At 37.6% G+C, this 27431-nt stretch overlaps 1 protein-coding gene across 3 annotated transcripts; it reads left to right on the top strand.

Annotated features, from left to right (window-relative positions):
• Window positions 1-95: 95 nt before the first annotated feature.
• phka2 (phosphorylase kinase, alpha 2 (liver)) lies at window positions 96-26957 on the top strand. 3 transcript variants are annotated; one of them, XM_073876177.1, is made up of 31 exons: window positions 96-773; window positions 1546-1708; window positions 3489-3532; window positions 3724-3892; window positions 4352-4434; window positions 4510-4590; window positions 4671-4769; window positions 4933-5079; window positions 6265-6318; window positions 7174-7296; window positions 7418-7513; window positions 13241-13348; window positions 13585-13663; window positions 14514-14648; window positions 16456-16565; window positions 16677-16821; window positions 16938-17016; window positions 17269-17408; window positions 17701-17871; window positions 17962-18062; window positions 19526-19659; window positions 20110-20266; window positions 20352-20431; window positions 20512-20590; window positions 20664-20793; window positions 20876-20977; window positions 22416-22534; window positions 23027-23080; window positions 23922-24149; window positions 24391-24591; window positions 26292-26957. In XM_073876177.1, the coding sequence occupies exons 1-31, from the start codon at window positions 696-698 to the stop codon at window positions 26463-26465; spliced, it is 3663 nt and encodes a 1220-aa protein (XP_073732278.1). In that variant the 5' UTR covers window positions 96-695; the 3' UTR covers window positions 26466-26957. The 3 variants fall into 3 exon arrangements, with proteins under 3 accessions (XP_073732278.1, XP_073732279.1, XP_073732280.1); XM_073876178.1 differs by lacking the exon at window positions 23027-23080 and adding an exon at window positions 22702-22725; XM_073876179.1 differs by lacking the exon at window positions 23027-23080.
• The last annotated feature ends 474 nt before the right edge of the window (window positions 26958-27431 follow it).

Here is a 27431-nt window from a genome sequence, read left to right as displayed (position 1 = left end):
CTCTCTTTTGCTGTTAGTGTACTCAATGCACTTTTATGCAATCATCATGAGCCAATCAGAAGAGGAGTTTTACCACAAAAACGAAACCGCTTTTGGTCCCGTGCGCGTACCGTAGACAAATCTCAATGTCAAGTGCGAACATTAACGGAGATTTTGTTCTTCACATCCACAATTTAATTAGCATTCTGTGTGTGTTTGGTAAGATGACTTGATGATGATGATAATTAAAATGACTGACAATTAATAAAAGATCTTATTCAAGGAAAGGTTTGTTTAAATAACTGTAAATCATCCATCCGTCTCTGGATGCTAGCGAAGAAATTAGCCAACTTCCGGGTTTCCTGTCATTCAAGCCGGTAGACGTCACCATGTGGGCGGAGCTCTTGTCTCCTGTCAACATATTTCACGATATAATTCACGGAGGATGTCCAGCATTTAACATGCAAAACAGTCGGATTTTACACGAGGAGATTTTTAAAAGGTTTTAAAAGCCTGCTTGTGAGGTGGGTATAGTAGTTTTATCGAACAATGGAGGGACAACAACACCATTGCGGACATGACTTGGCTCTTCGTGAATGACACATTAGATCTCCGGTTGCATGCCGTCCTCCTCCTGTGATCAACAGGGAAGACGAAGGTTTTATATTCTATAACGTCTTAATTTCTATTTAACAAGCATATAAATTGATGACAGTATGAGGAGCCGCAGTAATTCAGGAGTGAGATTGGATGGATTTGCCAGACTTGTCCATGAAACAATATTATGCCATCAGGTAAGTTCAAGTTCTATGCTAATCTATTCTATTCGTTATGTTATGTTATCTCAATAGATTAAAATATCTCCTGATTAATTAAAATAACTAATTATTTATTTAATCGTGTTTATTTATGTTTATCATTTGTGTAAATAACTTGTCATAAATGGGCAATATACATATGCATTGCCCATTTGCATTTACTTTCAATCACTAATCTTTTGCAAAGCAACTTACAATTGAGAGAGGATACAGAATTTTGGCAGAAATCAGACAGGTGTGAAGACACCACACAGGTGTAGGTTCATGCAACATCAATAAACTGAAACTAATAACTGGGTTACCTGTAAAACACTTACATTTAAAAATCAAGACCCAGTCATTTTTAAAAAGTAATAATGAAAAAGTCTGTCTGTGTGAAGTTTCGGTGTGGCTGAGATTCCATAGTACTGTTGGGGCCCTTCTGACAAGGGGAATCTAAAAATAAATAAGGCTTGAACAAAGGTCACTTTTAAATAACCATGGGTGAGGGAAATATTTGTATTATCTACAACATGTGAATTCTTTTAAAAGCTGTATTGAAGACTTATGCACAACCCGAGTAACTGTAAAACATGAAACAGGAATCTTTATAAAAACCTTTCTGCCATAAAATGTTATTGTATGTGATAAGTTTAATTATGAAGTGAGTTTTTAGAGATACAATATACAAATGCCTATAGAATGTTAGAAATAACATTAGAAATAATAACATTTTCAGCTAATGAAAACTGGTTTGACTTATGTACAGAATCCAGTGACGGGTCTCCTGCCAGCGAGTGAGCAGCTCAAGGATGCCTGGGTCAGGGACAATGTTTACAGCATCCTGGCCGTGTGGGGTCTCGGCATGGCATACCGGAAGAACGCAGATCGTGATGAAGACAAAGCCAAAGCCTACGAGCTTGAACAGAGTGAAACTTACAAACTAGACCACCTGAACCTACTGAACCTAGAGCACTAGTAAGGATAACATAGACTGTTGGATGGTTGTTTCACCTGTAAATATACACTGACTGTAAAAGTGTCTTATTATGATGGATTTGAACTTTTACAATATCTCATTTAGTTGTAAATGTGTTATTTTGTTATATCGGAATATGTCATGCAAATAAAAAGTAGCATGGTAATAATTAGGGCTGTAAAAAGATTAATCGCGATTAATCGCACACAAAGTAAAAGTTTATGTTTGCATAATATATTTGTGTGTGTATAGTGTGTAATTAATATGTATATATAAACACACACACACGTGCATGTATATATTTAGGAATATATATATAATAATTACACACTATACAGACACAAATATATTATGCAAACACAAACTTTTATTTTGTATGTGATTAATCACGATTAATCTTTTGACAGCCCTAATTATTACCATGCTACTTTTGCATTTGCATAACATATTGCGATATAACATATAATTGATTTTTTTTCTTCTTTATATATATATTATATATATATATATATATATATAAAAGAAGAAAAAAAATCTATATATATGTATTGTATGCGATTAATCGTGATTAATCTTTTGTCTTTGTTTTATCGGAATCTGTCATGCAAATGCAAAAGTAGCATGGTTTAGGGCTGTCAAAAGATTAATTGCGATTAATCGCATACAAAATAAAAGTTTGTGTTTGCATAATATATTTATGTGTGTATAGTGTGTAATTATTATGTATATATAAACACACACACACACACACACACACACACACACACACACACACACACACATGCATGTATATATTTAGGGGAAATACATATATATATATATATATATATATATATATATATATATATATATATATATATATATATATATATATATATATATATATATATATATATATATATATATATATATAATTTATAATTTATTTATATATAAGTAATTTATTGAAAAAAAATATTTTAGGTCTATGCATCATATCTAACTTGGATGAGGTGGCGTTTATCCAAAATTTGGTGTTAGTTTTACATATATAAATAAAAAAAGCTAAATAAATATTTTTCAATATACACTCACCTAAAGGATTATTAGGAACACCTGTTCAATTTCATAATGCAGTGGTGTAATGGTGTGGGGGATGTTTTCTTGGCACACTTTAGGCCCCTTAGTGCCAATTGGGCATCCTTTAAATGCCACGGCCTACCTGAGCATTGTTTCTGACCATGTCCTTCCCTTTATGACCACCATGTGCCCATCCTCTGATGGCTACTTCCAGCAGGATTATGCACCATGTCAAAAAGCTCAAATCATTTCAAATTGGTTTCTTGAACATGACAATGAGTTCACTGTACTAAAATGGCCCCCACAGTCACCAGATCTCAACCCAATAGAGCATCTTTGGGATGTGGTGGAATGAAAGCTTCGTGCCCTGGATGTGCATTCCACAAATCTCCATTAACTGCAAGATGCTATCCTATCAATATTGGCCAAGATTTCTAAAGAATGCTTTCAGCACCTTGTTGAATCAATGCCACATAGAATTAAGGCAGTTCTGAAGGCCAAAGAGGGTCAAACACAGTATAAGTATGATGTTCCTAATAATCCTTTAGGTGAATGTAAATGTATTGTATGCGATTAATGGTGATTAATCTTTTGACAGCTCTAGTGATAATTCTCAGTTACTACAGTAATTGTCATAGAGGCTTAATGCTTGTATTTTTTGTTGTTTCAGAGTGTGGTCAAACTCATGCAGGGACTGCTGCAGTGTATGATGAGACAGGTATACCATTATTTAAATCTTATTTTCAAATCTTTTAGCTGAAGAAAGTGTAACTAAAAGAATACGGTGTGGTCTTCTATCTGTTCTTTCTTTCATTCATTAGTTCATTTGTTATTTTACAAGCACATGTGCACACATTTGAACACACAGACCAGGTTGTAAAATGTTAAAGCATGTGCATATTACTGCAGGTGGCAAAAGTGGAGAAGTTCAAGCACACGCAGAGCACAAAGGATTGTCTACATGCCAAATATGATACAGCCACCTGCGCCACGGTGGTTGGAGATGAACAATGGGGGCATTTGCAGGTAGATGCGACCTCACTGTACCTGCTCATGCTGGCTCAGATGACAGCTTCAGGTGAGAAGAATAATCTGTGGATTATATACATAGACTGTAACACAGCGATTTCGGGACCAGTTCTGCGCAGTAGTGAGCAGAAAATAAAGCCGCAAAATCAAGGCCTCGCGCTCGCGGAATGCGCATATTACAGCTGTCAATCATGATGTGACACCACTGTTTTTATAGCATTAAATAACTAACTAACTATTTTAAAAACACTTGAATTTACACCAGTGGGATAAAAACTACAGTAAATGACAGTAACTAGCTTCGGAAAAAAGATAGTTGAAGTGTAATTAAATTGTTTAGTTGGTCTCAAGTCACATTGAATAACATGGGTGAGGCGGGGTTTATGGCCTATACTGGGACCAGTCACTGGGGGGTGATCGAGACGTTTTGACTTCACTTTTCAGGACTTGATTATATACATTTGATCTTTAGCATATTTAGAAGTCATTTATTGAAATCTTATTTTAGGTCTACGCATCATATCTAACTTGGATGAGGTGGCATTTATCCAAAACTTGGTGTTTTACATCGAGGCGGCATATAAAGTGGCTGTAAGTCCTTGTCTGTTTATTAAGCATTTATAGCAGAGTGACCAAGCATCACAGTCACGTTGCAATTTTCTACAGGATTATGGAATGTGGGAGAGAGGGGATAAGACCAATCAGGGAATTCCTGAGCTGAATGGAAGCTCTGTTGGAATGGCTAAGGTAGGAGACTCACCCCTTTTTCATTTCTACGACCTTTTTGTTCCCAAGTTCATTTTATATTACTGTTTATGTTTTACTAGGCGGCATTAGAAGCCATTGATGAGCTTGATCTGTTTGGAGCTTACGGAGGCCCAAAATCAGTGATTCATGTTCTGCCAGATGAAGTCGAACATTGTCAGGTGACTTACAGTAGCAATTATGCAGATTATTGAGCACTTCAGATATTATGAACGTGTTAGTTGGTTGGTCACTTTACAGGCAAGTTCTATTATTAGGTAACTATTTCTGAAAGTAATGCATTCCTGAGACAAAGGATTTGTTTCTCACTGTGCATCTTGTCAGTCTATCTTGTGCTCCATGCTTCCTCGCGCCTCCACCTCGAAAGAGATTGATGCCGGTCTGCTGTCCGTGATCTCCTTTCCTGCGTTTGCAGTGGAGGATGTTGATCTGGTGAACATCACCAAAAGTGATATCATCAACAAGCTGCAGGTACTGTGGTAATGTGGTCATGCTAAGACAGAAACTTTGTATAGTATATTATTTGAAGAATCGTAAAGCTGGTGTAAGCAATTTCTGGCCAGACAGCTTTTTAAACATTCCCTCGGATTTAAACAGAACCTCTTCCAAGTTTTCTAACTGGCTAACACGCTAATACATCGTTTGTTATTGTTTATATAGCTGTCACTGTGGTTTTAGTTATATTCAGATGGTAGGGACATGTTGTGCATAGTTAAAAAAAATCACTTACAGCTACTTTATGAGAGTTTGTTAGGAAAGAATGCAAGCTTAAAAAATCTCGGCAACACTATAATAACACTACACAAATAATACTGCGTTTACTCTTATTTAAAAAAAGCAATGATGAGTTAAGGCACGTACTAATCACAAACTAATGAAAAGTCATCATTAACTACAATCTGACATGTTTGTTAGATATTAGTTAATGTATTAATCAACGGGTATGAACCTAAGGTGTGGTTGTAGTGTCAGGTTGTACTGTTATGAGCAAACTAATGTGTGTAGTTCAGTATTTTTGCAGTTAATTGGTTAAAAAGTAACGGTAACACTTTATTTTACGGTGTCTTTGTTACACATGCTACATGTAATTATTATAATAATAATTTGTTACATTTATATAGCGCTTTTCTGCAGCACTCAAAGGGCTTTACATATGAATGGGGGAATATCCTCAACCACCACCAATGTGGATTACTAATTATAGTAATAACAGTTAATTATGCATAATTACATGGAACTAACCCTAAACCAAACCCTAATCCTAACCCCAACCCTATAGTAAGTACATGTTGTTATTGTTAATGATTATTACTTAGTACTTAAATGTATAATTACACTGTAACAGTAATACCGTAAAATAAAGTGTGACCAATGTAACTTATATCTCCCAAACTATGTCATAAATTTAAAACTGTAAAGCAAATAAAAAAATTATATATAATTTGTATTTTTAAAAATCGTACGTTTTTGTACAGTCGCTCACTGTGACCACAAAGATGTAAATGTAAGTGTAAATTGTATTTGAGGAAAGTTCCAGGGTTTAGTAAAAATAAATGTAGGTCTTTATTATTATTAATTTATTAATAATTATTAATTTATTAGTAAGTTTTTAATTTACTGTTATTGTAAAGTGTAACCAAAATCATTTCATTTTAGGGACGCTATGGTTGTTGTCGGTTTATCCGTGATGGATACAGAACTCCAAAAGAGGTAACTAACCAGCTATGAACTGATTTCTATTTCACTGACACTCATTAGCCTCTTTCACACAGTAATTCTGGTAAATTACCATGAATTTACCAGAATGAATTTACCAGTAAATACAAAAATGTACTGTTCACACATGCAGTGAGGTTCCGTCTTTTTACCAGTAAGACATCATTCACACATCAGTATCAAAATACCGGTAAACTCGGAGAGGAAGCGAAAGTTACCTGTGGCGCACGGCCGGCGAGCTCCGTGTCGTATTTGTAAACAACGGCGGGTTATGACTTAATATCCACGGTCTGTATTTTGTTGTTTTCACATCTGTGGCAAACGGTCGCGAAGTTGCTCGTGACCAAACAAATTGCGTGAGGCGTCGTCAACCTGCGTTTGCACATTAGGCTTCACAGATGGTGTGCTAAGTACGTCGGCAATATGGCAAATAGACGATAAGCTGTTTTAAACAACTTTGGTGAAGAAATGTGGATGTTAACTTCAGGTGTGCTCGACTTTTAAGCAGCATGTGTGTGGAAACGTCCGTAAACAGTTCGGGGGTAAACGCGTCACCTGTATAAAAACGTTCTGATTGGCCCGATCTGTCAGCGCGGTCTGACGTCGTCCATTCTAAATGCCGGTAATCCTAGAATTTTCGTTCACACATAGCGCTTACCGGTAAATTACTGGTAATCTTACAACCTGTCTTACTGGTAAATTGGGAGCACTGATTTACCGGAAAGGTTCTGTTCACACATGACATGTTAACTGCAATTTACCAGTAAATTACCAGTAAAGATTGTATGTGTGAAAGGGACTATTGACTAGTTCATATCTTCAACATTGTGACTTTTTATAATGTGATAGGACCCCACTCGACTTCATTACGATCCAGCAGAACTGAAACTCTTTGAAAATATTGAATGTGAATGGCCAGTGTTTTGGACCTACCTAATATTGGATGGGATTTTCAATGAGGAACATGAGCAGGTACAAACATAAGAAATAACCTAAAATCATTTAGCTCTGCTTTTATAAATGAGAAGTCACTCCTACTGGCCACATGCAGGCATTATGTTGTGTTGACGTTTGACTGTGAAATTCCTCATAGGTACAGGAATACAGAGAAGCCCTTGATGGAGTTTTGATCAGGGGGAATCATGGGATTCGACTGGTGCCTGAACTCTATGCTGTACCTGCTGACAAGGTAAGTTTAAACACTGGAAGTCTATTGTCATTGAGTGACCCTCCAGTCCTTCAAAACCTCCTTTAGTGGAACAGAATTTTTTTGTAGTTTTTCTTCACCCCAAAAATGGTTCTGCCATGGCATTGCTATTAGGGGTGTCACAATGATTAAATAATCATTAGGGCTGGGTATTGTTAGGAATTTCACAATTCGATTTCGATATCGATTCTTGAGGCTTCGATTCAATTCTATATTAATTTGCTTGCTTCAATATCGATTCAATAATAAGTAAATACACAAGCAATTAAGTACCTGAGTATATTTTTAAATAATGTGTGTAGTATTACTAATGTTTGATCATGTTGATGGTGCAGGCTTGAAAGAAGTACTGCTGTTTGCCATCTTTGATCTTTCTGTTTTGATAAAGCGCGTCTTGTACAATGCTGAACGCTCTCACTAGAGTGTTACCCACAGCGCCGCCACTGTCCGGGGGGGCTGAATCGATTCATAGGATTTGATGAATCGATATTGAATTGAGAAACAAATAATTGCCATGCATTGATGAATCGATATTTTTACCCAGCCCTAATAATCATCTCATTTCAGATCACCGCAATGATTGCACATCTCTCTAAAAAACACAAGGGGGAGCTGCAGCGCCTGTATAAACGAGACTGTGTCAGATTACTTTTAAATATGTGTTATGTGTATTAATATTTACTGCCAGGTAAACCTTGCAAAAGATTTAATTTAAATAATCAAAACAACGTGTAAAAATTATTTCATAAACAAAGAAATAAATGTATGAGAAATAAATGTCAAAACAAAAAAACAGACAATTAATCGCATAATCGTCAAAGCCCTAAAACAGGCAATTAATCATCACAAATTATTAGACAATTAACCATCAGCCAAATTTCATAATCATGACAGCCCTAATTGCTATGAAGAATCCTTTTAGTACTTTTATTTGTAAGAGTGTATGCCACATTACACTACAATAGCACAGACCCATCTCAGCATCTGTTATCAGTGGTGGGTTAGATGCTGCATTTGGTTCTTCCTAAATGAAAGGTAACCAAGTGCCGCAGGGATGACATATTTTTGTATGCAAAACCCGGAAGTGACTTAGCATTTTAGCTAGGGATGCACCGAAATGAAAATTCTTGGCCAAAACCGAAAACCGGAAAAAGGAAACCAAGGCAGAAAAACCGAAACCGAAACACCGAAAGAAATTATTATGCCAATAATTAGTACAATTGCATTCATTGCTATCACTGTGTACTAACTTTACTAGGGGTGTGTGACGGATAAAAAAAACTCACAGTTCGGATCACATTACAGTTTTTGAGGCTCAGATCAGATTATTTTTCGGATCAGCAAAAAGCAGTTGGGAAAAATCTAACAACAAAGAAATTGCAAATATTTATAAAAAAGAACAAACTTATTAATTGTACATTAATAAGGTCTGAAATTAGCATTAGGTACAGAAATCAAATTAAATGAATCATAACACAATAAATTAAATATATTATTATTTTTTAGAGCTATTTGTGTCTTTGTCATGAGTTGTTTGATTAACATTAAATGACACAGACTTAAGTAGGTTAATCTTGTCAGGCACAAAACACAGAGGATCCCAATGCAGTTAACAGAAGGTTTTATTTAAACAATAATGACAGCAAACAGACAATGGCACGTCTGGGCATAAAGCCACACCAGGGCAGACGGCTGAGACGGGGAACACACACAGGCACCGGAACGATGAACCACACACGTTCGGGCTCCGGCCAGACAACGAACGGTGGGAGGAAGTATGGAGACCCCGATACGGGGTAGGGTGCGTAGACCGCTCCCGTGAGCGCCGCGTCACGGAAGCCACTGGGACAGGGGTAAATCCTGCGGCGGGCAGAGGGAGAGAGAGAGAGCGTTAGAGACACTGATGAGAGAAGCTGGACAGCTCCAGTGATGAAGGACCTCTCCAGTGGACAGCGACAATGCCGCGATGAGTCTCCGCAGTAAAGTGATAGACCAGTCTATAAATCCAACAATGGTTGAAGACAGTCCGTAACAGGCAGCAGAGAAACAGTCCAGAGAGCCGTCGAATAATCAGAGTCCACAGGAAAACTCTCGGGTAGCAGTGAGCTCAGACTGGGGTAGGGAAATAAATCCACAAACTAGAATCAGACACAAAACAAGACTAGAAACTAACGTAGCTAGAAATGGCGAGAACATACGCCATGACAGACGAGTATATAAACAAACTTTGACAATCTTGACAATCTTGACAAATGACAATCTTGACAATCTTGACAAACGAACTTGCCAAGACACACTAAACACACAGGGATTAGATACACAGACATGATGACGGGATAACAAGCAACAGGTGAGGAAGACATGAGGAGGCAATCACACAGAGCAGGAACACCTGTGAGGAAGCACACGTGAACCTTTAAAACACATACAAACACAAGACAACCACAATACAAACAAGACAAAACCATAAATATATTTATATATAAATAAATATATATAAATATATATATACATGAAAACAGAACACTAGACTAAACAAGACATAAAAACAAAGACTGGAAAATGCAAGGGAGCGGGAATAAAGTCACAATGACAAGAGAATACAAGGGAGCGGGGAAAAGTCACAAGACACGAGAAAAGCGTGGTCTGATATGACAATACCAAAACCACGTTCTCCCACACAAAACATTTACTGTTAGGACCCTGCCATACACAACTAGAAATAATTACCAAACAAGATTATGGCAGAGTCCTCACAAATCTGACTGTAATCTATACATACACTTAAGACATAAACAAATGTTTTTATTAGAAAAAGGATACTGTGGAGATAATTTTGTTTATATGTGCCCTGTTAATAACAGAGAGATTTTATGTTTGCTTGTTTTTTTTTAAACGCGTTTCTCTCGTACGTGCACTACTGAGGGCACTTAAACGCGCGCACACACTGAGACCGAGGGTGAATCCCAAACAGCGCAACAGTCGCTTCACATCAAAATGTTACGTTGTGTTTCGTTGCTTTATTGCCAAATGTATGTTAATGGATTACAGTATGAGACACATTAGCGCGACTCTCTCTAAAGTTTACACATCAAGACATGCTTAATCTTTGCAGACGCGTACAAACAGCTCGACCGTGAGTGAAAACCTGCTTGAGCTCGAAGGGGAGGGGTGTGTGACGACTGATCACCGTGAGTGAAACCCAAGCGCTACCGCACAGATGGGAGGGGACATTCATTTTCGGTTTACATTTTCGGCTGGATTTTTTATTTCGGCCCGAAACCGATAATGCCATTTTCGGCCGAAATTATCGGTGACCGAAATTTCGGTGCACCCCTAATTTTAGCACTTCCGGTTCCATCATCCCAAAGTTAATGGGGTTTTAGTTAAACTAAATAAGATTCTTGGGTTAACATAAGCCCAAGATATTTTCACATTTAATTTTACGAATACATTTTTTAAGTGTCTAAAAGGGATGTTGATAACAAAGTTGCTACATGGGACTACAGACTAAACGTCATCATGCATAAAGATTTAAAAAAAACATGCAACATGGGCACAATTCCCAACAAAGATTCATTCACAGAGTATTTCCCTATCAGAAAAAAGTTTGAGAGCTGTCAGAAGCTTGGTGGTGATGACATTGATGTCGAGAGACTGTGGTGTGGTTTGCTTGTAGCTTAAAGGGACATAGGGCTGTCAAGGTTATACATTTTTTTAATTGTCTAATAAATTTTGACGATTATGACGATTAATTGCCTGTTTATTGCTTTGACATTTAATTCTCATACATTTTTTTTTTTGTTTATGAAATAATTTTTACACAAACTTACCTTTCAAAAACTGAAAGTTCTTCATAAAAAAATAACCACAATAAAATGTCTTCAAAATAAATTGACCATACCAGAACAGGCTTTAAATAGTAGCCAATCCTACTAAGGTCATGTTAGTACTGGACCACATGTCTGAAGTGGCTGCAAAAAAATTAATTCCTTGCAGATCTTTAAGTATTCTTCGCTTCCCTAAATTTGGAATTGTACCTGGCAGTTTATAGTGCTTATCAAAGATTTGCAGCATTTCTTTAAATGCTGTTTTTTTTCCACTGGCTTTCCAATTTATCACGGTACACTGTCAGTTAAGGAGCGCCATCTGATACGATCTCATTTATACAGGTGCTGCAGCTCCCCCTTGTGTTTTTAAAGAGATGTGCAATCATTGTGGTGATCTGAAATCATAATGAGATGATTCTTTAATAGGGGTGTAACGATTCATCGTGCAAATGCGCGTTTTCTCAATGAATGAATTTGAATGAATTACGGTGAAATCCAGGCACATCCGAACACCAGGGGGCGCTCCCGTGCAGAAACTCCCTTTGTGCCACACAAGAAGTAGCATTACAAACGCTATTCCAGGAAATTTCTACACATGAATATTTATACGCTGTTCTTCAAATTGTTTCAGGTATTTTCATGATAATAAAGAATATTTTAAATGATTTTGTTTAACGAGTGTTGCTTTTTTAAATGCACGTTATAAACGACTCCGACTCATAATGATTTTAGATTGATAAGGACTTCCTACTGACCAAATGCCGTAATACAGGCACAAGCTGTGCATAAATAAAAAGAATCGCAGCCTTGCGATTCAGAATCGATTTCAGACAGGCATTTTTAATGAGGACCGCGATTGAATCGTGATTGAATCGTTACATCCCTATTATTTAATCATTGTGACAGCCCTAAAGGGACACTCCACTTTTTTTGAAAATATGCTAATTTTCCAGTTCCCCTAGAGTGAAACATTAGATTTTTACCGTTTTGGAATCCATTCTGCTGATCTCCGGGTCTGGCGGTACCACTTTTAGCATAGCTTAGCATAATCCATTGAATCTAATAAGACCATTAGCATCGTGCTCAAAAATGACCAAAATGGTTTTTTTTTTAAATTCCATTTTAACACTTGACTCTTCTGTGGTTACATCATGTACTAAGACTGACAGAAAATTCGACAGAAGTTTCGATTTTCTAGGCCGATATGGCTAGGAACTATACTCACATTTCGGCGTAATACTCAAGGACTTTGCTGTGCAGTGATATTACGCATTCCCCGAAAATAGTCCTAGCCATATCTGCCTAGAAAATCACTTCTTTTAATTTTCTGTCAGTCTTAGTACACAATTTAACTACAGAAGAGTCAAGTACAAAAAATATTGTAACTCTTTGGTAATTTTTGAGCACGATGCTAATGGTCTAATCAGATTCAATGGATTATGCTAAGCTATGCTAAAAGTGGTACCGCCAGACCCGGAGATCGGCTGAAAGGATTCCAAAAAGGGTATAAATCTGAAAAATGAGCCTGTTTTCAAAAAAAGGAAAGTGTCCCTTTAAAGTTTCCTTTTTACTTCTAGTAAGTGCATTTAGACTTCAAAAATAAAAGTTGTGTTCATTTGTGAATATTATCTTGTTAGACAAAACATTTAAGTGTCATAAACATTTGTTAAACACAGAGTTTATTTTTTTGCAATAATCCAAAAGCCTGTGGGAAAAATGAATGGGCTCATTGGCGTGAGAACCAGTGACCTGCTAACTTCCGGGTTGGCCTAAAAAAATACATCATCCAAACAGTATTCACGCACAATGTTAAACAAACAAACAATCATGGGCGAATTGATTTCATCTGTTGCTCATTTTTGTTTGTATCTTGTTACAGATTGAGGAGGAGTACAGGAACCCTCACTCTGTGGAGCGTGTGGCTGCTGGCCAGCTACCACACATGTGGGGCCAGTCGCTGTATATCGTGGGCAGACTGCTGGCTGAGGTGCTGAAGTTATAAAGACTGTGTCCGGATATGTTTCCAAAATGATTCACATAACATATAGCTCATTGTTTTGTTGATTACATGTGTTGCCAAGTCTTCCCTTAGTGTCTTTGATTAAGTGCAAGTGTTAAATGAGTAAAGTAAAGTTACATCCATGATAGACTTGTGCAATCATGCGTATTTTATCTCTTGGGTGCTTTTACTTTTTTTTGTGCCAAATTGTTCATATTTACTAGGGATTTTTGGCGCCGGGAGAAATTGATCCTCTCAACAGGAGATTTTCCAAAGGGTTCAAGCCAGATGTTGTTGTGCAAGGTCTGTGACTATTATGACTTTAAAGTTAGACTCTACCTTCTTGTAAACTTCCTCTGAATTATAGCAGGTTGAATGATTTGACATCAATTTAAAGTGTGTTTTTAATTATGTTTTTTATGCCTGTGTGGTGTTTTTAATATCCTTTAAAACAAATCATGTGCAAATTCAGCAGTCAACACCATTGCTGAGTAATTACTTATCCGCTTGTTAAGCCATGACGTAAGGATTACTGTTTCCTGGTCTAAGCCTCCACTCGTTTCAATAGAGAATATTATTTAAACAGCTGTTTATAAGCCTTATTTATTCATATTACACATTTACATTTTAAAACAACTTTTTATAAACCACATCCATGAGTCCATGTCTGTCATTTTGGATTTTGTTATGGAGATAAAAATTACGACCGGGTGGTTTTGGTAGTTTTGCATAATGATACAAGTGTACAGGTATATTAGCGTTATTTTCCTCTGGCATTTGAGATAATTTGGACCCGGAAGCGCTACGTGATGTTAGACAAGCGAATTAAAGCAGTTTATCAAACACATTGTCAACAACATTGCATTGTGGTTTGAAATGCTTTAAACAATCACTTTAACATGCTGACAAAGTGGATCAGGTAGTTTGAGCTGAAGTGATTGTGTAGAGGCGTGGTCTAATTTGCATATTCAAATCCACGTGTACTAATGAAGCAAGGGCGTTGAGTTACATCCAAGCTATGTTAAAGCAAGAAGAGATTATTAAAGATGACTGTTAAGGGATAAAATTATTGACTGCAGTGGGACTAAGAATCAATTTCAATTTGTAAAATAAAACTCATACTTGACCTTTCAATTCGATTTGCTCTGTTTAGTGAGTGTAGTGGCTGAATCAGTGGAGATCCAACTACTGCTGAGGGATCATGGGATAGACGTTCAGACAGTGTCTGAGGTTTCACCCATCCGAGTCATGCCAGCTCGCATCCTGAGCCACATTTATGTAAAATTGGGTAAGTATGCAACAGAGCAACCGGTATTTATAACAATGCTGATTTAAAGGGGACATATCATGAAAATCTGACCTTTTCCATCTTTAAATGCTATAATTGTGTCCCCACTGCTTCTATCAGCCTAAAAAATGTGAAAAAGATCAACCCAATAACTTAGTTTCGGTAAACCATTCTCTGCAAGCATGTGCAAAAATTGCTCATTGAAATTTGGCTCCCCTTGTGATGTCAGAAGGGATAATACAGCCCCATTTTCAAACAGAAATGTTCCCTTCAAACAGCGTAAACATCTGCATTTGTAAATTAATCATAACATCATTTGTGACCCTGGACCACAAAACAAGTCATAACGGTACATTTTTTAAAATTTAGACTTATACATCATCTGAAGGCTGAATAAATATTTGAGAGCTCAAAATATTGAGAAAATCGCCTTTAAAGTTGTCCAAATGAACACGTATTACTAATGATAAAGTTTTAATATATTTATGGTAGGCTACAGTGTACAAATAATTGTAATTTTCTTGCTAAAGCAATATACACTCACCTAAAGGATTATTAGGAACACCTATTTAATTTCTCATTAATGGAATTATCTAATAACCCAATCACATGGCAGTTGCTTCAATGCATTTAGGGGTGTGGTCCTGGTCAAGACACCTCCTGAATTCCAAACTGAATGTCAGAATGTGAAAGAAAGGTGATTTAAGCAATTTTGAGTGTGGCATGGTTGTTGGTGCCAGATGGTCTGAGTATTTCACAATTTGCTCAGTTACTGGGATTTTCACGCACAACTATTTCTAGGGGTTTACAAAGAATGGTGTGAAAAGGGAAAAACATCCAGTATGCGGCAGTCCTGTGGGCGAAAAAGCCTTGTTCATGCTAGAGGCCAGAGGAGAATAGGCCGACTGATTCAAGCTGATAAAAGAGCAACTTTGACTGAAATAACAACTCGTTACAACCGAGGTATGCAGCAAAGCATTTGTGAAGCCACAACACGCACAACCTTGAGGCGGATGGGCTACAACAGCAGAAGACACCACCGGGTACCACAAATCTCCACTCCAAAAAGAGGCTACAATTTGCACAGGCTCACCAAAGTTGAAGACTGGAGAGATGTTGTCTGGTCTGATGAGTCTCGATTTCTGTTGAGACATTCAGATGGTAGAGTCAGAGTTTGGCGTAAACAGAATGAGAACATGGATCCATCATGCCTTGTTACCACTATGCAGGCTGGTGGTGGTGGCGTAATGTTGTGGGGGATGTTTTCTTGGCACACTTTAGGCTCCTTAGTGCCAATTGGGCATCGTTTAAATGCCACGGCCTACATGAGCATATGTTCTGTCCATCCCTTTATGACCACCATGTACCCATCCTCATGTACCCATCCAGCAGGATAATGCATCATGTCACAAAGCTCGAATCATTTCAAATTGGTTTCTTGAACATGACAATGAGTTCACTGTACTAAAATGGCCCCCACAGTCACCAGATCTCAACCTAATAGGGCATCTTTGAGAAGTTGTGGAACGGGAGCTTTGTGTCCTGGATGTGCATCCCACAAATCTCCATCAACTGCAAGATGCTATCCTATCAATATGGGCCAACATTTCTAAAGAATGCTTTCAGCACCTTGTTGAATCAATGCCACATAGAATTAAGGAATTTCTGAAGGCGACGGGGGCAAACACAGTATAAGTGTGGTGTTCCTAATAACCCTTTAGGTGAGTGTATATAGTCTACACAAAGCTCTTAGAGTAGTGGCATTTTTGCAACTTCAATTGACCTGATTCTTTTTTTTAATACACAGGTAACTGTAAGAAACTGAATCTGAGTGGACGGCCGTATCGTCACATTGGCGTCTTGGGAACGTCAAAGTTCTATGAGATCAGAGATCGTACCTATACATTCACCCCACAAGTACCTCAAAGCATCATCCCACAAAGTTAAAAGACTAAAACAAATACAACATCTACTGTGCAGTAGACCAGGACCCTAAAAATATATTTTTCTTTTCCCTTTTTCTCAAAGTTCATTGACCAGCATCACTTCTACTTGGCCCTGGATAACCAGATGATTGTGGAGATGTTGCGAACAGAGCTTGCCTACCTCTCTTCCTGTTGGCGTATGACAGGAAGACCTACCCTCACATTCCCTATCACAAAGAGCATGCTGGGTAAGATCTTAAGATCTGGTCTATCTGGTACACAGAACACTTTCAAAACATGCAATGTTGCAGTCTAATGAGAGGATAGATTAATATGTTCATATGATCTTCTTTTCTTGGACCAGTTGACGATGGTGACAGTTTTGATCCTTGTATTCTGTCTACACTGCGCAAACTTCAAGATGGCTACTTTGGTGGTGCAAGGTCAGAAAACAGGAAGTAGTGAAAAATCAGAATAACAAAAAAAGAACCTCCTTGATAGCATAACCTACATACAGTACATCACCTACACATTTCTTTGACGTGTTTTTTTTTTTTTTGACGTGTGATACACACACACACACACACACACACACACACACACACACACACACACACACACACACACACACACACACACACACACACATATTAATATATATGCATTTAAAGGACCTAAAGTCTTTTTATTTGTAGGGTACAGATGGCAAACCTCTCCTCATTCCTCACCACATCCTTCCACACTCAGCTCAGCTTCTTGGATGTCGATTCTGAAGACAACCTGCTGGATGAGGATGAGGAAGAAGATGAAGATGAAGACAGTTTTAGGCCCTCAGGTATTCCTGCTGACTGATACAAAAGCTCACGGCTGCATAACTGTATTATAACATGTACTGACCATAGTAACTGAGCAAGTAACATGACATGACCACCATAAACTATCATGGAAATGTGAAGAATAGATATGCTCTTTGAAAGTTGACTGATTTATTATCCAGTGGCTACAAACTCTGTTTGACTTTTTAACCTCATTGCAATGGTTTTAATGTCATGAAGCTGCAACATTAGCACTGGGGGCTTGTTTCCATAGTAAGTTGTTATATTAAGGTGCGGTTTGTTTCTCTGTAGGAGGTTCTGGAGACATGTTTGAACAGTACCTCACAGATCTGCTGCACAGCACTGCCACAAAATGCCATTTACCTCCCATCCAGGGGGGGCAGCACCACGTTTTCAGCGCTGAACACACTACCAGGGACATTCTGTCTTTTATGGCCCAGGTTCAGGGAAAAAACATGCCCAGTAAGCTCTTAAAGGTTCATCTCAGAAAGAGTTCCTGCATCATTACCCCAAGACGACGGTCCTCATGTTTGCACTCTTCTGTGTTTTCCAAATCTTCCATGTATTTACCTATAGCCCCCATAATGAGCAAACACAGAAAGTCTCTGAATCTGCTTGAAGTTCCACAACGCCTTGCTTCTCACTTTACCAAGGCAAGTGTACTCAGTGTTGTGCAATAACAAAAAACAGCGTGAAAGCATTTTTTTTATTCTAAATTGATAGACAGGGTTCCCACAGGTCCTTGAAATCCTTGACAGTTTGTGAATCTGGGGGGAAAATTCAAGGTCCTAGGAAGTTTTGGAAAATATACATGCATAGATACAGGTCATAGAAAGTGCTTGAATCTATTTTATGCAAGAAGTTTTCTGGAAAAAAATCCATATTATTCCATGTGTATTGTAGGATAATATCATAAAAATTCTAGACTTTTTAAGCACACGTGCTTAACTGTTCGCTTTAAATGCTTATATCTTCTGTATGCGAATGTTGATTCATACCAAAATGCTTTTTTGCATAGTTATCTTTGACACATGAAAACGTCTCGGGTTACGTATGTAACTGTTGTTCCCTTAGAAGGGAACGAGATGCTGCGTCTCCCTTGCCATACTTCCTGTGTCCCTGTAACGCCATCTTTGGCAATATTTCAGATAGCGATATACTTCCTGGCTCCCGCATCACCCTGTCTTTGTTGTTAAAGGAATAGTCTACTCATTTTCAATATTAAAATATGTTATTACCTTAACTAAGAAATGTTGATACATCCCTCTATCATCTGTGTGCGTGCACGTAAGCACTGGAGCGCGCTGCGACGCTTCGATAGCATTTAGCTTAGCCCCAGTCATTCAATGATACCATTTAGAGATAAAGTTAGAAGTGACCAAACACATCAACGTTTTTCCTATTTAAGACGAGTAGTTATACGAGCAAGTTTGGTGGTACAAAATAAAACGTAGCGCTTTTCTAAGCGGATTTAAAAGAGGAACTATATTTTATGGCGTAATAGCACTTTTGGGAGTACTTCGACTCGCCTGAAAAGTCCGCTCCCCTTCTCACTCTCATAATGGGAGAGGGAGGGTGTTACTGCGCCGAGTCAAAGTACTCCCAAAAGTGCTATTACGCCATAAAATATAGTTCCTCTTTTAAATCCGCTTAGAAAAGCGCTACGTTTTATTTTGTACGACCAAACTTGCTCGTATAACTTCTTGTCTTAAATAGGAAAAACGTTGATGTATTTGGTCACTTATAACTTTATCTCTGATTGGTACCATTGAATGAATGGGGCTAAGCTAAATTCTATCGTAGTGTCGCAGCGCTCTCCAGCGCTTACGTGCACACACACAGATGATAGAGGGATGATTCAACAGTTCTTAGTTAAGGTAATAACATATTTTAATATTGAAAATGAGTAGACTATTCCTTTAAAATGTGTCCTCACATTTAGTCCTTGACTTTTGAGGGTATTGGACCTGGAAAGTCCTTAAAAGGTCCTTGAATTTGAAGTTAACTAAGTTGTGGGAACCCTGCAGGGAACTTGCACCAGTCTCTTGTACCTTAGTTTTGATTGTTCTGTTTTTATCAATATTAAATTCACATATACATCTGCATACCTCACCAGGCTGATAGCGTGGACCTGCACTTGCCACATGATGCTCATGGGAACACAGACTTTGCATATCTGGCTGACCAACTTCAGCACTGTCCAACCCTTCAGGATCAGGCAGATATCCTCTATGTCCTCTATGCTATAAAGTTGGTACACACATGCACCTGCAACTGCAATTATTATGATCATATGATATGAATGTAAAGCCTTCTAGCAATAGCCCAACAACCTCCCAAAACATCCTAGCAACTTCCTAGCAATAGCCTAGCAACCTCCCAAAAATCCTACTGTAGTAACATTTTAGCAATGGCCTAGCAACCTCCCAAAACATCCTAGCAACTTCCTAGCAATAGCCCAGCAACCTCCCAAAACATCCTAGCAACTTCCTAGCAATAGGCTAGCAACCTTCCAAATATCCTACTGTAGTAACCTTCTAGCAATGGCCTAGCAACCTCCCAAAACATCCTAGCAACTTCCTAGCAATAGCCCAGCAACCTCCCAAAAATCCTACTGTAGTAACCTTCTAGCAATAGCCCAGCATTTTTTTATATTATATCTATATTTTTACTGCGTGCATTTATGTCTGTGTTGTGTAGGGGTCCAGACTGGGTGGTAAATATATCAGGTCAGGGTGAGGTTACCGTTCACTCACTGCTGGAGGAGCTTTATGTTCGGGCAGGGACATGTAAGGAATGGGGTCTCATCCGCTACATCTCAGGCATCATGAAGAAGAGGGTGGAGGTCCTTGCTGAAGTGAGAGTACATTCATATTTATATACAGTACTGCGCAATAGCAAGTGTAATAGCACTTATTATGATGTGTGCATGTGCTCACCAGGCCTGCACAGATCTGATCTCCCATCATAAACAACTGACAGTGGGTCTTCCTCCTGAACCCAGGGAGAAGGTCATCTCAGTGTGAGTATCTACATTCACTTATCCAGGACCTGTCTAAGATGCTCAAAATCTTCAAATCATTGTTATCCTTTTATTTTTAGTCCACTTCCCCCTGAAGAACTGATAAACTTGATCTACGAGGCCAGTGGACAAGATATCAGCATTGCAGTCCTTACACAGGTAATGCTTACTCAGACGCATCTTTACAGATGCATGTTTAGCTTTAACCATCTTGATTCTGTTCACATCATAGGAGATTATGGTGTACTTGGCCATGTATGTCCGGTCACAGCCGTCTCTTTTCGGAGACATGCTTCGTCTGCGTATCGGGCTTATCATGCAGGTGATGGCCACAGAACTCGCTCGCAGTTTACATTGTTCAGGTAAGACGGATAAGAGCATCCTTGCATTTAGACATACTGTACACGTGTGCACAGGAACTCAATCTGAGTGTGCCCCCTATAGGCGAGGAGGCATCAGAGAGCCTAATGAGCCTCAGTCCATTCGACATGAAAAATCTATTACATCACATCCTGAGCGGGAAAGAATTTGGTGTTGAAAGAAGCGGTGAGTATACAGAAACCGCATTCATAACCACATGTTTAAACTTTTAAAAGGTACCATATTTTCCGCACTATAAGTCGCATGTTTTCATAGTTTTGCGGGACCTGGAACTTATAGTCTTATACGTTAAAATGATTTCATATGAACCAAGAAAAAACATTACTGTCTACAGCTGCGAGAGTCCGCTCTATGCTGCTTCTGTATTTATTTAATTCAATGGATTCAGTGATGCGGAATGACTCCGGGACCTTTTTGAACTTGATTTGGCTTGTCATGTTAATTTAGCCTATTCAGCCTCTCAGGTATGTTCTGTATGATATTGTGTATCGTGTAAATAACTGTATATGTAACTGTACACATCATATGAGATGGTAAAAAAACATGACGTAACACAATGCCCAAAAAATTGGTACAACAAACATTATGCAGACCATGGGGTCCGGGCACCCTTGGGGGTCCGTGGTGGTATTACCAGGGCTCCTCCAAATATTGTTTGAATTCAAAATATTTTTGGGGAAAAATGAAACTAGGCGTCCAACAAAAATCCATTAATAGTCTTATAATGAAAATTAATACTTTATTAAAATGAAGAGCATAATTTCCCAGTTTAAAATCTATTTAGTAAAATAAAAATGTTATGTAGATAACAGCATGTTACTGTGCATACCAAAATTATTATTTTAATATTTTGTTAACGTAACCATCATAACAAAGTAAGTAAATCCAGTCTTAATTTTATACATGTACTACTGGGGGTCCCTCCTCCTTCTCTCTATCCATTAAGGGGTCCTTGACCTAGGGCTGTCACAATGATTAAATGATCGTCTCATCGCGATTGTTTGACCTCATCGCGATGATTTCAGATCACTGCAATGATTGCACATCTCTCTAAAAAACATAAGGGGGAGCTGGAGGATTTTTTTTTGTACAGGCATGTGGTCCAGTACTAATATGATTGTCAACTATTTAAGGCCTGTTCTGTTATAGTTTATTTAGATTGCATTTTTATTTTCAGTTATTTTTCAGACACTTTATTGTGTTTATTTGTTAACAGGAATTTTCAGTTTTCGAAAGATATATTCACTAAATAATTACTTTTAAAAAGTGTTATGTGTATTAATATTTACTGCCAGTTTAACCTTGCAAAAGATTTAATTTAAATAATCACAAAAAAATGTATGAACAAAAAGAATGTATGAGAATTAAATGTCAAAGCAATAAAACAGGCAATTAATCGTCATAACGGTCACAATTTATTAGGCAATTAACCGCCAGGCAAATTTCATAATCGTGACAGCCCTACTTTGACCTGAAAATGTTGAAAACCTTTGATGTTGACTTTTAAAGGCCTTTACCAGCAAATATTAACAAGTAGACGTCTTACAGTATGAACACACCGCTCTTCTGAAATATACAGTAACTTCTCTTTTCTGTGTCAAAGTGCGTCCGATTCAGTCCACAGCCGTAAGTCCTGCTATATCCATCCATGAGCTCGGACACACAGGTGCCACCAAGACCGAGCGCACAGGCATCAGAAAACTGAAGACTGAAATTAAACAGGTGGAGTAAGAAAGAACATCATGAACAACATGAAGTATTTCATCAATTCTGGTTTGATGTTTATAACCTGCCATTGAAGTTGATGTGAACAGAAATCTCTACTGTTGATGTGAACAGAAATCTCTTCTGTTGTATGTTAAATGACGTATGCATTATTTTATTTTCAGCTCGATGACTCCAGACCCCTAAGTGTGGGTTAAGGTTTTTTTTAGGAATGCTATAGCTGTAGAGTTGCTTTCATTGTATTTGTTTCAGCACATTTGTCTAGACCACAAAACTAGTGATAGCATGAATATTCAGACTATTATTTTATTTTCCTGTATCATGCACATCTTTTTTTTACTCATATAAAACATTTTCAGGTTTTAGTTGGTCATGAAAATGTCTTTTAATGGGATGTCTCAACTGTTTAGTGGACATGCAGAATTCACCTGAAACGGTTTCCATTTTTCTGTTCATTGTTAAATGTTTGTTGTGCTTTTATTGTCTTAGATCTTTACCAGCAGTCATTCCATCAACAGTAATTTCACGTCCCCTCGTTCAACGGTAACTCAATGCCATCGAATTTCTCAAAACTCTCCACTAACCCCTCGTTCTCCATGATTGAAAATAATGAGCAAAGCTGAGTTCTTTACCATTTTTGAATCAGTCAGTTCAAAAGATTCAATCAACCTGGATAGGGTTGCAATATCAAAATAACGCAAATGTGCACATCACAATATGCATAATGCAATGGATGAACTACATGATTTTAATACTTCAATAAGTTAAGTATACACAAAGGTCCCAAGCTATCACTGGGGCAGTACAAGTATGTATATTTGAGGTACTAATACGTACTGTACTAATATGAACTCTAATATGAGGTGCAAATGTGTATTTTTCAAAAGGGAACCACGCCAGTGACAGCTAGGGACTATTTTTACTTTTTATTTTAAAGTGTAGTCAAAGTTGCAGACAGGGAGTGATGCTTTCTTTGTTCTTGATTTTTTTCATGTTAGTTTTAAGTTTTAAAATAAAACACTATTATTTAATATCATTATCATGTAGCATTTTATAAATCGCATTTTTGATAAAATTTGATTCGACTGATTTCATTGCAAGTGACTGAGTTGAAATGGGTTGAACTTCCAGTCATAATCCTCAATAATCTTCCTGATAATCACCACAAATCATTTTAAGCCAATCTTGTCCTGTTCACACTGGTGATTGTTTCACTCACAAATGGCATGGGCTGATAAGATGACATCATAACCGTGTTTTAACCATTTCCTGCTTGTTAACCTTCTAAACGCATGCTTTGACGTATCATCATGACATGCCGAGTAGTGCTTTCTCACATTGTGTCTTTAAAATGTAAATATTGATGATATAAATGTATCTGTAGCGATGCAGCAGTCCCTCTACTCCCAGTGGGATCCTGTCCCCGACCGGTACAGGTGATTCACATCTTCAGTGGGAAGAACGTCAGGGTCAATGGCTGAGACGGCGTAGGCTGGATGGAGCCATAAATAGGGTGCCCATGGGCTTCTACCAGAAGGTCTGGAAGATTCTGCAGAAATGTCATGGCCTCTCCATTGCTGGCTATGTTTTGCCTTCTTCCACTACGAGTGAGGTACATCCACATGCGCACATATAGATTGCAAACACAAATCACAGTAAATATATATGTTGCAAAAATTTGTAAAGCCGTTTAAAATATCCTTTTAGAAAGACCCCTGTTGTTATATGCATTTTTTTTACAATGCTGTGCCCCATAGATTTTAATGGCCTTTATAAGTGCCTTGCTGCAAACACAGTTTAGTACATTTTACTGTATTTTGTAATAATTAATAATAAATGATTTATTATTATAGATGACAGAGGGAGAAATAAAGTTTGCAGTACACGTGGAGTCGGTCCTCAATCACGTCCCACAACCAGAGTACAGACAGCTGCTGGTTGAAACCATTATGGTGCTCACCCTTGTGGCTGACATGGAGATTTCAAGTATTGGTGGAATTATTCACATCGATCGTATTGTCCACATGGCTAATGATCTCTTTCAGCAGGATCAGGTACCATCATGTTTCTTTTGTACTGTATATGATGCTCTTCCTATAATTTGCTATATGTTCAAATTCTGCTGGTGAAAAGTTTGGACTCTTCTTATATTTACATTTATTTATTAATCCAATGTGACTTACACATGAGAAAAGCATTTAAAGGTGCAGTGTGTGATTTTTAGGAGGATCTCTTGACAGAAATGCAAAATAACATACACAACTATATTATCAGTGGTGTATAAAGACCTTTCACAATGAACTGTAATTTTTTTATTACCTTAGAATTAAACGTTTTTACCTCTATACATTGAGGGTCCCCTAACATGGAAGTCGCCATTTTGTGCCACCCTGTTTCTACAGAAGCTCTTAACGGACAAACATTTTACTAAGTTGTCTCAAATGATGACATGTTTGTCCTTTGGCGGCTACCGTAGCTTCTCTATGCGTTTCAAAAGCGAGGGGTGAGCTGTAAACTGAGCTGTTGGTTGCAATTTGCAACCTCACCACTAGATGCCACTAAAACTTACACACTGCAGCTTTAACAATTTGTCATGAGATCATTAAGTAAGGGATAATGAACAGTCACCCGGTTGTTATCACAGAATAAATCCCATCTAGGTAATTATGGATCATCCTGAAGGGGCTTTATTTTGCGATAACAACTGGTTAACTGTACATTATTCAGCTTGTTATTACACAGCTACTTGCCACATAAGTAAATATATGGATATAAAATATTGATGATTGTTTTAATTTATTTATTATTGGGTTTTTTTTATTTTATTTCTAAAAATTGCAAACTTTCTTTAAGCCAAGACACAATGTTCAAACAAGACGAGCATGCAGTTTGGTTTTTATTTTTAGATATAGGCTCATATTTGTTATTAATTATGCATTTTTATATTTAATTTATTCATGAGTATTAAGCTGCATCTGTTACAGTACGTTCACATGGGGCATATCTGTTAACACCTCCCATTCACTTTCAATGGATGACGTCATGCGTTGCCGAACTGAATTGTGGATCCGTCGGCGCTGCGTCACTGCCGTTGCTCACGGCAAAAGTTGAACATTTCTCAATGTGTGTTCTTATTGTATGTATCGTAAAGATTGAATAAAGAATGAAAAAATGAACATTTCTCAACCTTTTAAGCGGCAATGCGTGCGTCAGCCAATCAGATCGCCTTATGCAAATAACCTAGTCAGAGTCAGCCAATTACGTTTATGGAAGACCGGAGCATGTGTTGCGGCAACTGTGATTGGCTGTTGGCCACCCTTCAGACAAGCCTTCCGTCAAGCGTTAACGCCCCGTGTGAATGTACCGTCAAGGTCACTCGCAAAACCCGGATGAGCTTTAGCCAGTCGTTATCTGGAAACAATTATCTGAATGTTGTGACTGGCCAATCAGAATCAAGCATTCCAGAGTGTCGTGTAATAAAAGTAAATGTAAGCCACCTTTTGTCTAGCTCTGCTTTCTCATTACATGTTTCCCATGTATGCTGAGCACTTGTTGGCTACTTTTTCTTCGCTATCTGGTTCAACTTATCTGTTAAAAATAATAAATCAAATAAATAGTATTTCTGTTAATTCTCCTACATGGGGATACTTTATAATTGCCTACAAAGCTTTCAAGGTTTTTCAGGATCATGAGAAATATTCAGTCGAATGTGTCCTGATGTTTGACTGATCTTCAACATCTGCTTGTATTACAGAGATCACAAGGGGCGAATGAGTATTTCTTGGAGAAAGATGCCGCCACAGGAATCTGCAACTTCTTTTATGACAGTGCCCCTAGTGGCAGCTATGGTACTATGACTTATCTTTCAAAGGCTGTGGTCACATATGTGCAAGACTTCCTGCCAAACACCAGCTGTCTGATGCAGTAATGGCTGTAATTCCTATAGTCTTTCACCTTAAGGACTGATCTGGGACCAGTTTAATAAAACCTAACAGAGAAAAAAATGTACAAAAAAAATCAGTTGATCTCAGATCTCAAGCATGACCGGAAAAGTCAGTAAACATTAGCTGTGCATTTTTTGGTAGTCAAGAAATTGTGAAATGCAGATAATAGCCTATCTAGAGTATTAGATAAATTAATTTATATTTAGAAGTTCTATTATATCTTTAAATTATTTTTAATAAGTTAACTTATTGACTTACTATTTTTAGTCATTTTAATCATAATTATTTTATGTTCATTGAAGTGTGTTTTATTTAAATGTGTGCTTGGGACACTATGTTTGCTTCTATGTACTTTTTTGCGCTCTCTTTTGTTGAGTAGTTACAAAACAGTTATATTACATTATGTTATACTACTGTAAGTATTATGTTTTCCCTAATATTTATCATGTACCCTGATGTTGCATTCTTAAAATACTCTAAAATAATTTATTTAACAGGTGCTTAACTCTCAGAAATAAAAGTACACTTCGTACACTCAAAGGTATATATATTGGTACCTCTAAGGTACATGCCGGTACCTAAGATGTACAGTACTGCTACATATCTGTACCGTCCCAGGTCACAAAAAGATACAACTTTTGTTGAGTGTTGAGTGTTTAACAGGTAAATTCAAGTAAAACAATACAGATAATTATTTGAAACATATACTTATGGTGTATATGCATGCAAACATGCAGAACTGTAAGTTATAGGAACTTAAAGGATGTACAATACTAGTTTGACTACATGATGTTTGAAGAGCATGAGGGCATTTTACTCTGAGATTTGTACTTCTGTTGATGTGACTGAGCTCTGTCTTGTTTATTTCCATAATGTTTACAAAAAATATTAGTTTTGAAGGGATGTACTGTATATTATCCTCTAATAAGCATTTGTATGACCACATACAA

The sequence above is a fragment of the Misgurnus anguillicaudatus genome, chromosome 14, assembly GCF_027580225.2.
Source record: "Misgurnus anguillicaudatus chromosome 14, ASM2758022v2, whole genome shotgun sequence".
NCBI classification, from domain to species: domain Eukaryota; kingdom Metazoa; phylum Chordata; class Actinopteri; order Cypriniformes; family Cobitidae; genus Misgurnus; species Misgurnus anguillicaudatus.
This window is presented reverse-complemented; position numbering and strand designations above follow the sequence as displayed.

Bases quoted from the DNA above. Each gene is read 5' to 3' on its own strand.
- phka2 (XM_073876177.1), top strand. From the start codon at position 696: ATGAGGAGCCGCAGTAATTCAGGAGTGAGATTGGATGGATTTGCCAGA. The intron at 16,566-16,676 runs GTACCTCAAAGC...TTTTTCTCAAAG, and splicing joins CCTATACATTCACCCCACAA to TTCATTGACCAGCATCACTT. The intron at 17,017-17,268 runs GTCAGAAAACAG...TTTTATTTGTAG, and splicing joins GGCTACTTTGGTGGTGCAAG to GGTACAGATGGCAAACCTCT.